Source organism: Xiphias gladius, chromosome 1 (assembly GCF_016859285.1).
Source record: "Xiphias gladius isolate SHS-SW01 ecotype Sanya breed wild chromosome 1, ASM1685928v1, whole genome shotgun sequence".
NCBI lineage: Eukaryota > Metazoa > Chordata > Actinopteri > Istiophoriformes > Xiphiidae > Xiphias > Xiphias gladius.
In genome coordinates this window covers 18,866,667-18,877,629 of record NC_053400.1, presented here as the reverse complement: position 1 = coordinate 18,877,629, position 10,963 = coordinate 18,866,667, and the positions used below count along the sequence as shown (strand labels likewise).

The 10,963-nt window shown below is 39.6% G+C and overlaps 1 protein-coding gene across 2 annotated transcripts; it reads left to right on the top strand.

The window, feature by feature from the left end:
- Positions 1-10,724, top strand: hnf4b (hepatic nuclear factor 4, beta). Of its 2 annotated transcripts, none has more exons than XM_040138331.1 (10): positions 1-329; positions 1,900-2,071; positions 2,687-2,781; positions 4,316-4,422; positions 5,082-5,237; positions 5,446-5,533; positions 5,665-5,817; positions 8,898-9,152; positions 9,385-9,459; positions 9,754-10,724. In XM_040138331.1, exons 1-10 carry the CDS (start codon positions 224-226, stop codon positions 9,795-9,797), a joined length of 1,251 nt encoding a protein of 416 aa, XP_039994265.1. In that variant the 5' UTR covers positions 1-223; the 3' UTR covers positions 9,798-10,724. The 2 variants fall into 2 exon arrangements, with proteins under 2 accessions (XP_039994265.1, XP_039994256.1); XM_040138322.1 differs by having other exon boundaries at positions 9,367-9,459.
- The last annotated feature ends 239 nt before the right edge of the window (positions 10,725-10,963 follow it).

Sequence of the window (10,963 nt, the reverse complement as noted above, 5' to 3'; positions counted from 1 at the left end):
CGAATGTTGGAAGTGACACTGTAAAGAAGGTTAACATCCATAGAGAGGATCAAAGAGATAAAAAACAAAAGCTGCAAACAACTGTAAAAGGGAGAAGAAAAGGGATTGGTGACGAAGAGAAACTGAGCCAAAAGCTTGATCTGGAAGGTACAGTCAATACTGGTGGAGTTTTGCATATCAACCAGTTTCAAAAACCTTCTAAACGTAGAGCCTCATCAGAACCATGAAGCTTACTGGGACTATCCTTAAACTGGAGTACGCTCATTGCAGCACAGACACAGAGCGTTTAAACAACATGATGGTGATGCCACTGCAAACAAATACAACAGGTATGATGATAACTTCACCTGAATAACTCTGGACTACAAGTGTAAGCTTCCTAAGTGTCATCGGTTGTCACCCCGCAAAATGTTGAAATTGTAGCAGTTATTATTCTCAGAAAGAGAGCCATGTGGGACATACATCAGTTTAGGGCTGCAACTAACACTTACTTATGTTCTTAATGAATCTACCAATTATTTTTCTCAACTACTTGTTTGATCTAAAAGAATGTCATCCTGTGGGCTATCCCAATTTCCCACAGTCCATGGTCTTTAAATTGCTTTTTTAGTCCAATCAGTGGTCTAAAACCGAAGGATACTTCACAATACTATAAAACAGAGAGAAGCAGCTAATCATTACAATTGAGAGGCTGAAATGTTTGGCATTCATGCTTAAAATAATATCTTAAATGATGAATCGATGATCAAAATAGCTGAAGATAAATTTTCTGCCCTTCGACTAATCGTTTCAGCATTCTACATAAGTTTACATTTTGATCTAATTTCCTTCATAATCTCATCCTCTGTCATCATTATAATTAGGGCTCCGCTGAGCTGAACCAGGCCCTTTCCTTGCCACTTTAAATGAAAAAGCTTTACCAACAGACTGCTCTTCAAATCCAGATAACTGCAAGGCAAATGTATTCTAATCTCTTAATTCAATCTAACTGATCTTTGACCACAGAAAGCATTTTCCCTGTTAAATTGTAATCCCTAGCTGCTTCATCTCCCTAAACTAAGTATGCAATTTACATACATTATAGCCAGGGGTCTGTACAGTACAAGCATCAGTGCAGGAACACTGCACCGAGAACGTATATTTGAGGGTCAGTGCTTTTAAAGAGAGAAAGTCCTGCAGCAATCAAACACTGGCAAGATGCAATTTAGAGCAACATGGAAGGAGAATTTAAACAGAGCACCCAATGTAAAATTAGCCAGAGGAGAGTAGTGGACTTTGGCTCACCACTGACCTCTAACTGCTTTAATTAAATGTGGAGTTTTCTCTTCCTCTTGAGTAATAACTACCAGTTCTCCGCCAAGGCCTATGGCACTGGCAGTCACACAGAGCAGTGATATCTCTACCTCTAACCCTGCTTTTATTATCATCACCCCTGCTCCTGCTAGACCTATGAAACAGTGCCCAGGTGATTCCTAAGGGGCCGTGAATTCACGATCAACACCTTACTGCAAAGTTGTGTCCATGTACAAGGTTATTTCTGTTCACAGAGGTGGAGCAAGATTCATTATGTGCCTTCTTTGATAAAAGGAATCACGAATGATCATGTCTATCAAGGTGTCAGTCTGCTCTTAACAAAGCTGAGGTTCTCACAGCTGTGTGATCTGTCTCAGATGCTTGTGGGGCTTGTTAGATTGGGCTCGGAGATATTTATTTATTCATTAGCAACCAAATAAAAGGGGTCCATGTCTTAAAGGTCATAGAGAATCCCTCTCCACTACAAAGTTAATGTCTATCACATGTCTCCTATTTAAACTTTTCATCAGGCATTTTCACTGTACACTGTAATACTTTATCAGACATCTGGGGTTTTTCTAGTATCTACTATTTTTTAATGGACAGATTCAACAGCGTCAGCACCCACCCCATCCCTATCGCGGGCTGATGGAGGTAGGACTCAGTGTTCCATATGTGCAGACAGAGCCACAGGTAAACATTATGGTGCATCCAGCTGTGATGGCTGCAAGGGCTTCTTCAGGAGAAGTATTCGCAACAACCACACGTACAACTGTAGGTGAGTTCAAGCATAGATCCCTCTAACTACAACAGATCATTATTCAACAGCACTGTATGCATTTTATATCTAAATATCCACTAACATATCAAATAAACTCTAGAAAATATACACCAAGAACAATAAAAATGATGTCTGGAATTTTCAAAAGGTCTTTATACAAATTGAAGCAAGAAGTTATTCTGTGGTGTTAAAGATATCACCCATCGCATAGCAGGGTGAGATGTATCATAGAGGGAACTTCACCTAGCAATGGAACAGCAACCTAAAGATCAGAGTCACTTGGACCAGTCCAGGCATGGCAACAATAACATACATATAACAAAAGGGGTGTCTAAATCAATGGTGCAATATAGCTGTGGGGTCTTTTTACTTTCCCATGTGAGCAGCTGATTGAGCCATGCTTAGCCGACTACAAATTCTGTCATGTCTTAGCTTGCATTAAAAAGTGTCCCCGAGTGTGGAGTGAGTTTTCTTTTCACCACAAGTAACTCAAGCACAAAATATGAACAATACCCAAAGCTCAGTATATTCAACATGTGTAACTGTGTCTTTTTCTGACAAATATTAAAGGGGAACTCCACCGTTTTTGGTTTTTTTTGTTTTGTTTTGAAGGTTCCACAGGCAATGTACTGTGGACAAAGACAAAAGGAACCAGTGTCGTTACTGCAGACTACAAAAGTGTTTCAAGGCTGGAATGAGAAAAGAAGGTCAGAGGAAATGTTTCTATCTTCTTAAGCAGCTTTTTTTTTTTCAATACAGATCAACTTCAGTGTTTAAATTCTAAGAATGTAATTGATATACAAGAACTTGCATAAAAGATTCAGATAAATATTCGAAATTAAAAATTTGCCGTACACCATTTGCATTTAAAATTTGTCATGTCTACCTTTAGGGAAGAAAAGGACGGAAAGGGGATGAGGACTGGTTTAATAAAGGAAAAGATATTGTTTATTTCTTGAGCAACAATGAGTGCGTCAGCATTGATTTTCATGTGTATTTATGTGCACTACGTGTGTCTTTGGCCTTATCTTCCGTTGACCACAGATAAGCAGGGAGAAAGAGATATGAGGAGAGGAGCCATGAATAGTCTCTACACATGAATAATTAACATGACTGAGCATGGGCAAATATTTGTTCTGCATTTGTCTGGAAAGATGTTGCTTACAACCCCCTGAAGTGAAGGCCAGAGCTACTCATTTAAAAGTTTACTTGACTAATTTGCCTCGTTTGCATAACTTGCTGTATAATCACTGTCACATTAAGCCAGAAGAACAGCTGTGGTAGAAATACAATATTAAACAAGACTCCTCTGGCAGCCATTCATTTTATACTTGACCTCCTAGCCCACTCCCTTAACAATCCAGACTTAACTGATGCACCACAGAAGATTCATTTTTGGCATTGTCATGCAGCACCATGTCAGTGAAGCACAGAGTTAGCCTCCCGCTCCGTCCCCTCCTCTGAGTTTGATTAATACACTCCTGATTGGTTGCTGAGGAGACAGCTCTGATGACTGATGACTCTGACACTTGGTCTTGTTGTCTGAGTTTGTAAAGCCATATTGGAATCAGTCTGAGGCCGTCCAGACTGCTCTGTCTCTAATGACTTTCACAGAAGGGTCATCAATATGTGATGACATCTCCTCCACTAAACATAATCCATACCATCAAGCATCCAGGCATCTACGCCCACTTTTTATTGTCAGCAGCAAATGTAACAAGCTGTTGTCAACATCAGAATATTAAATCAAGTTATATGAAGTAAAGATAGGTCTTTATGACGGGATTAAAACATAATTCTGGCAAAATGTAAACAAAAATGTAGGTTTCTTTGTTTATCATTTTATTACACTGTACAAGATGCACTTTTTGATCCATTCATATCACCTCTTATTAACTACCAAATTATTTCACATCAGAGATGGTGACATTTAATTACTCCATACTACTTGACATCCTGAAACAGATACTCTCGAATCTCCATATAGGAGGAGATCTCAGGGGATAGGTTTTTTTTTTCTCAAATTTCTGCCACTTTTGCAAAGTAGACAACATTTGGCATGGCTAATGCTGGCATGGACAGCAACTTCAGTGTCACAGAGGATAGAGGGACCTTGTGGAGGCAAAGAGTAGGTCTTTTCTTTCAGAACAGGTTTGCAGCTGAGGTGAGTAAAAAAAAAAACTGATGTCTTGAGAAGCCAAGAAATTTCTCTGATGGTTCTTTCCTCTCTTTAATCTCCAGCCGTGCAGAATGAGAGAGACTGCATCAACAGTTACAGAGCCAAGGGACAGACAGTGGGTACTCTGTCCATCAGTGTGCTCCTGTGGGCCGAGGCCAGTGTGCAACAGGTAACGCGCTGTTGCTTTTAAGACCCCAGATACAAAGTTCTGTAAAAGAAATGGACACTTGATTATATATGTCAGCCAAGGGATCCCTACACTATTTCTGGAAATCATGGTGATGAAGGTCAGAGACAAAGAGGATATAAGTTACATTTTAGACAGGCAGCGATTAAATTCTGTGAAGGTTGTAGCTGTAGGCTGGATTCAGTTACTCCTAGAAATGACAAAATTGCCGAGGGACCCCGTCCAATCATAGCCCATTTAATTGCACCACTAGATCTGGGATTGTGTGCCACTGTTCAATTACCTTCAAATGAATAATAACAACCAGATATAAGCTTTTGCATGTAAAAGGAATGCACAGAAAAAAGTTAGATGATTGACAAATGAGCTCCTACAATGTATGCTGCTGGGGTGTTTTTTCATATTGGTCATCATGTGGTCTTCATCCACCAAAACCTCCTCTACCTGCCTTGTCTTGCTTTAACCTTCACAGCTCTGCGAGTGCCAAAGCATTCATACACCTATCAGCATCCTATCCTGCCTCACCCCCCATTCATCTCCCTCCCAGCATACACACTCATGCACCTTCTCTAAGGTTCATTCCCACATTGCAGCATCACCTGAGCCCACTGTGAACTCACATTTTGCTTTGCTGCTCTCAGTTCCCAGTGCTGGTCTCACCTGGGAGTGATGACATCAAAACCAAGAAGACAGCCTGCGTGGGAGACGTGTTTCAGTCCATGAAGCAGCAACTCCTCCTGCTGGTAGAATGGGCAAAACACATCCCTGAGTTTTGTAGCCTCCCAATAGATGACAGGGTACGAAGGGGACAGAATATCTAAAGGAAGTGTTAATACTAACAGCAAACATATAACAGTCTATGCAATCTAAAGTAACAGTGGCTGGCTTTTTAAGTTGGGCTCAATGAGTGTTTACATTTCCCAGTTCAGGTTGATTCTTTGGACAACTATTAATTTGCATTTTAAAGCTGTATATGACACAAAGCCTGTGTATGTCTGTTTGCAGGTAACCCTGCTCCGAACCCACTCTGCAGAACATCTTATTCTAGGGGCAGCAAGACGCTCTCTACCTTACAACAATCTCATTCTCCTAGGTAGGACAGATAAACTGGTTGTGTTCTTATTTCATTATTCAGTTATGTCCTGAGGTATTGCATTTTAGATAGTATGTCTCTACAGTAATCTTCATGCTAAAATATCTCTGCTAAATATGTTTATTGAGCAGGTAACAACTTTGTGATCCCCCTGAGAGGTGCACAGATAGAGGTGTCCAGAGTCGCTTTCAGAATCCAAGAGGAGCTGGTCAAAACTCTCAGAGAGCTGGACATCACAGACAAAGAGTTTGCTTGCCTCAAAACCATTGTCTTCTTTGCCCCAGGTCAGTCTAGTCAGTCTGTGAGCTGGTGACTGTGGATTGTAATTTCTGTTCTGCCACTTGACCTCATCCATTGCAACAGACAATGAATGACTTTTTTGATGTTCTCTCTTGGATGTGTTTATTTTCTTTGCCTTTTGCATGTGTAGTTTAGTCTGAGTGGTCTGGCTTCAGAGTGTTTCAGGGACATTTTCTAATAATATCAGGATGTGGTGAAGTTCTTGGCAGTCAGGCAGAGGTGGCTGCCTGCTGAATTTGATGGACCATTTACCTGAAACAGTAGCAGTAGAGACAAGAGGACCAAAGGACCTGAGGACTGAATAGGAGAACTAATTCAACTCTGTCTGCCTCACAGCCCAGCAAAGATCAAGTCACTGTAAACTAGATTTGGGATTAACACACAACTTTTATTCAAACATCTTTGCAATCATCCTGTTAAAGTCTTTAGTCTTACTGAAATAAATACTACTGTATTATTTTCAACTATTCTTGGTATACCCTGCTGTTTTGTAACTAATGGGTATACAAGGTAGTTTTAAGGTATACACACAAATAGGACTTCAGTACTCAGAAAACTCGATGATGTCCTTTTCACAAGTTTGGGATTGAATACAATAACAATTTTGATTTTCTGAGAATATGTTATTTTATTTAAAATGATATGAGGGTCAGGTAAAGTCAAGTCAGTGTTATTTAGAAATATATATAGGAAAAACTCCCTTTTAACAGGAAGAAACATCAAGCAGAACCGGGCTCTGTGTGGACCGCAGTAAATATTATAAAATAATAATAATAATAATAATAATAATAATAATAATAATAATAATAATAATAATAATAATAATAATAATAATAATAATAAATAATAAATATAAATAAAATAAAAAAATAGAAGCAGTGGGTGTTGAGCAGGATCTTGGGAGCAGTAGGTGGTTTGCAGTCGCAGATACTCTGCAGCTCCGGAGGCAGAAATACCTGCAGAAAGCTTCAGGAGGAGAGAGGATAGAGACGAGTAAGCACAAAACCACTAAGAGAGAAGATGCCAAGTTAGTAACAAGCATTAATGGGATATGAATGTGTACAGATGGAGAGGGAGAGAAGGAGAGAGAAGCTTAGTGCGTCATGGGAAGTCCCCCGGCGGTCTAGGCATATAGCAGCATAACTAGGGGGTGATTCAAGCCAAGCCTGAGCGAGCCCTAACTACAAGCTGTATCAAAAGGGAAGTTTTAAGCCTACTCTTAAACATGGAAAGCTTTTCTTCCTCCTGGACCCAAACTAGAAGATGGTTCCACAGTAAAGGAGCCTGACAGCTAAATGCTCTGCCTCCCATTCACAAGTAGGCCTGCACTCTGGGAGCACAGTTATCTAGTGGGGTAATAAGGTTCTATGAGCTCTTTGAGATATGATGGTGCATGACCATTAAGGCCTTTGTAGGTGAGCAGAAGGATTTTAAATTCTATTCCAGACTTTACTGGGTGCAAGTGCAGAGAAGCTAACACCAGAGAAATGTGATCTGTTTTCCTAGTTCCTGTCAGTACTCATGCTGCAGCATTCTGGATCAACTGAAAGGTCTTTAGAGATTTGTTGCAACAGCCTGATAATAAGGAAATACAATAATCCAGCCTAGAGGTAACAAATGCATGGACTGCATCTTTTTGAGACAAGATGTGCCTGATTTTTGCAATGTTATATAGGTTTTAAAAAAAAAAGGTTTTATGTGGGAGTTAAAGAACATATTCTGATCAAAGATAACTCTGAGATTCCTAACAGTGGTGCTGGAGGCCAGGGCAATGCCAGCTAGACTAACTATATCATTAAATATTCTGTTTCTGAGGTTTTTGGGGCAAAGTACATTAAATTCAGGTTTGTCTGAGTTTAATACCAGAAAATAGTATGTCATCCAGGTCTTTATGTCCTTAAGGCATGCTTGAAATTTAGCTAACTGATTGGTTTCATCAGGCTTCATTGATAAGTATAATTGAGATTCATCTGCATAACAATAAAGTTAACAGAGTGTTTCCTAATATTGCCTATAGGAAGCATATATACGGTGAATAGAATTCGTCCAAGAACATAAGCTATGTCTCACGTTTGCATACATTAAGGATTCATCATTAACTGGTCCAAACTAAAATTAATCTGACAAATACGAGTTAAACCATCTTAGTGCAGTTATTTTAATACCAATTAAATATTCCAGTCACTGTAATATGTTGTGACGGTCATTGGTGTCAAATGCAAGACTAAGATCTAACCAAACAAGTACAGAGACAAGTCCTTTGTCTGATGCAATTAGAAGATCATTTGTAACTTTAACCAGTGCTGTCTCTTTGCTATGATGCACTCTAAATCCTGACTGAAAACCCTCAAATAAACCAATGCTATGTTGAAGGTCACACAACTGATTGATTTGTTTCTCTAAGAATCTTAGAGAAAGGGAACGTTAGATATAGTTGTTCCATAGTCTGTTAATGAGGAAAGATTGATCATATCTAGTAAAGAAGTGCTAACTAGGGGTAAAAATTCCTTAAGCAGCCTAGTTGGGATAGGGTCTAAGAGACAGGGTGACCAAGGAAACTCCTTTGGCTGCTCATTTAGGTAATGGATTTACTGTGCTTTTACTTTGGATTTATTTCTGAGTTTTATCAAACATTGGATTCTTAGAACAAATAAAATGTTGATTATGTATAGTCAGTTGTAGGGACTGAAGCTGTGACTGGTTAAAAAGTATACTTTCCTGTTGCAACAAAAGTAAGTAAGTAGTAAGTAAATTATGTAATATTTATTGCTAATGTTAACACTTCCCTGATAAACCTTTTTCCTTATACACACACACACACACACACACAAACAACATACAGCACACAGCACTAAACATACACACACATGCACGCGCACGCTGAGAAACGTACACATAATATATCCCATCTCAGTATTGTGCATATCAGTTGTTCTGTGTCCCTCATCCCGATTTTCCACACTCCTAACATTTTTACTGCTCTGATGTTCAGCGCTGTGTGTGTTTTTGTATATATATATACATACACATTTTATGTATATGTCCTCCTACCTTTGTCTTACAGACTGTCCGGGTTTGGAGAGTCCTAAGGTGGTTCGACATTTGCGTTTCCAGGCCCAGTTGCTGCTAGAAGCAACCTGTGAGCAGCGAGGAAGGTTTGGGGAGCTCTTGTTGATCCTGCCTCCCCTGCAGAGTGTGGCCTGGCAGATGGTGGAGACTCTCCACTTAGCACAGCTCCTGGGTGAAGCCAGAATGGACAGCCTGCTGCAGGAGATGCTGCTGGGAGAGGGAGCCAAAACAGGATATGGACTGTGTACAGGTAGGAGACACTGCTACAGTATTTACTTGCATGAAATTGACTTATGTTATACAGTATGTTAAACTTTGTACCGTATAGAGCCTGTCCTAGTGTCATAATCAAGACATTTCCATCATGAAGATGTACATTCACACTGAGCTCTATCATTGACAGAGTGCTATTTTTCATGTTCAATTTGTTCATCTGCTCTTACTTTCAATATTGTCTGCTACAGTTTCTCCTCTTCCTTCAGGCAATGGCAAGAGTCAAGACCAGCAAAGAGCTTCACCTACAAACGTCACCTCTGTCATATCTCACGTTTCAACATGTGAGCACTCACAAATCAACCTATTGCAACAGTTTTGAATATGCATCCTACTATTGAAGCAGTGTATATTTTAAGCAGCACTGACTTTTCAATCAGTAACAGTGTAGATGCTTTTATTCCATTTAGTGGTCTTATCGAGTCCAACTGTTTTCTACCATCAAAATAACAAATACATTCACCTCAATATTAAGAGGGTCTCACCTGACATTTGTTTCCATGAAACTGAAATTTATTGATGCTCACTGTACCCTCATGTTCTGAATGCCATTGCGGATGTCTGGCTGTCTCACACAGCTCTTCCAAGTGCCGTCCCTGCTGCCCACACAGACTGGCACTGAGGTGTACAGACATGGCGATGCTGCCAATGTACCCACGGCATACCAGTGGTACCTGTCCACACCAAGAAACATATCAAGAAGCAACAACTTAACCAAGGAGTGGAGAGGAGTTATGAGCTTGAGACAGAACACAGACTAACATATACACGCTCAGCCACATACACACAGTACAGACATGCAGTTATGCATACATACAAGTGCAGTCAACCACTACTTGTGTCCAATATTGTTCATTTGTCCGAGACAGGACATAAATAACATTTTGAATTCTACTTTATACGGGAGCACATGAATCACTGGATCAACAGAGCATTCAGCACATTTCAAGACTTTAAAAGAAAGCTACTGACATACACAACATTTTTAAAATAGCACTGAACTATAACTAATAATAATTCACTCATTGCAAACACATTACAGTATGCTTGACTTGTATTTAGAGCTTAAGTGCAAGACCCACCATTTGTCAGCAGAGGGCACAAAAAGTCTGTTAAGAAACATTTGTTGGCCCCTGTGAGTCAAGTTTTTCATGGTAAATAAAAGCCTTCACTCATGTTTTTGTGGTCAAACATTTGTCATGTAAATCAGAGTGGAGAAAATGGTTATATGGTTACATCTCAATTAACAGGGCCAAGTGGGACTTGTTATTCCAAGGGTCAGCTCAGGATAGAGAGGATCTAAGTAAAAAACATCATAGAATTTTGATTTAAAGAAAAGTGGCATTGATCTTAAGTAAACACTGGATATGTTCTTTTGACCTTTGGCTAAAGACTAATAAACACACCACCTGCCGGATCCTGTAGTGTTTCCTACAGGAACACTGGTTGTGGAAACAGTGTCCACCTTGATGATCAGTTAAGGTTATTGATGTGATGAGGGATGAGGGGGGCTCAACAGTGCAGAAGCTAAGAGGAACTGCAATGACTCAATAAAACTTGATGACAAAAGTGTGTTCTGCATAATGAAACCCTTTCACTTTCTACCCACACTCAGTTTGTTTTCATATCTTAATTACTGATCCCTTACAAAAACAGAGAAAGAAATCCATCCTTTAGTCTTCCCTGAAGTCAATGGCAACAATATCCACAATAGTGGGTATAATCTAAACTGAACATGGGTTGTTAACTCCTCTGTTCTGAAGATTGATCATTCACATTTTCTTAAAA

Coding starts and splice junctions, on each gene's coding strand:
- hnf4b (XM_040138322.1), top strand. CDS start 224: ATGAAGCTTACTGGGACTATCCTTAAACTGGAGTACGCTCATTGCAGC. Junction 2,072..2,686: donor AACCACACGTACAACTGTAG/GTGAGTTCAAGC, acceptor TTTGTTTTGAAG/GTTCCACAGGCAATGTACTG. Junction 5,238..5,445: donor GCCTCCCAATAGATGACAGG/GTACGAAGGGGA, acceptor GTCTGTTTGCAG/GTAACCCTGCTCCGAACCCA.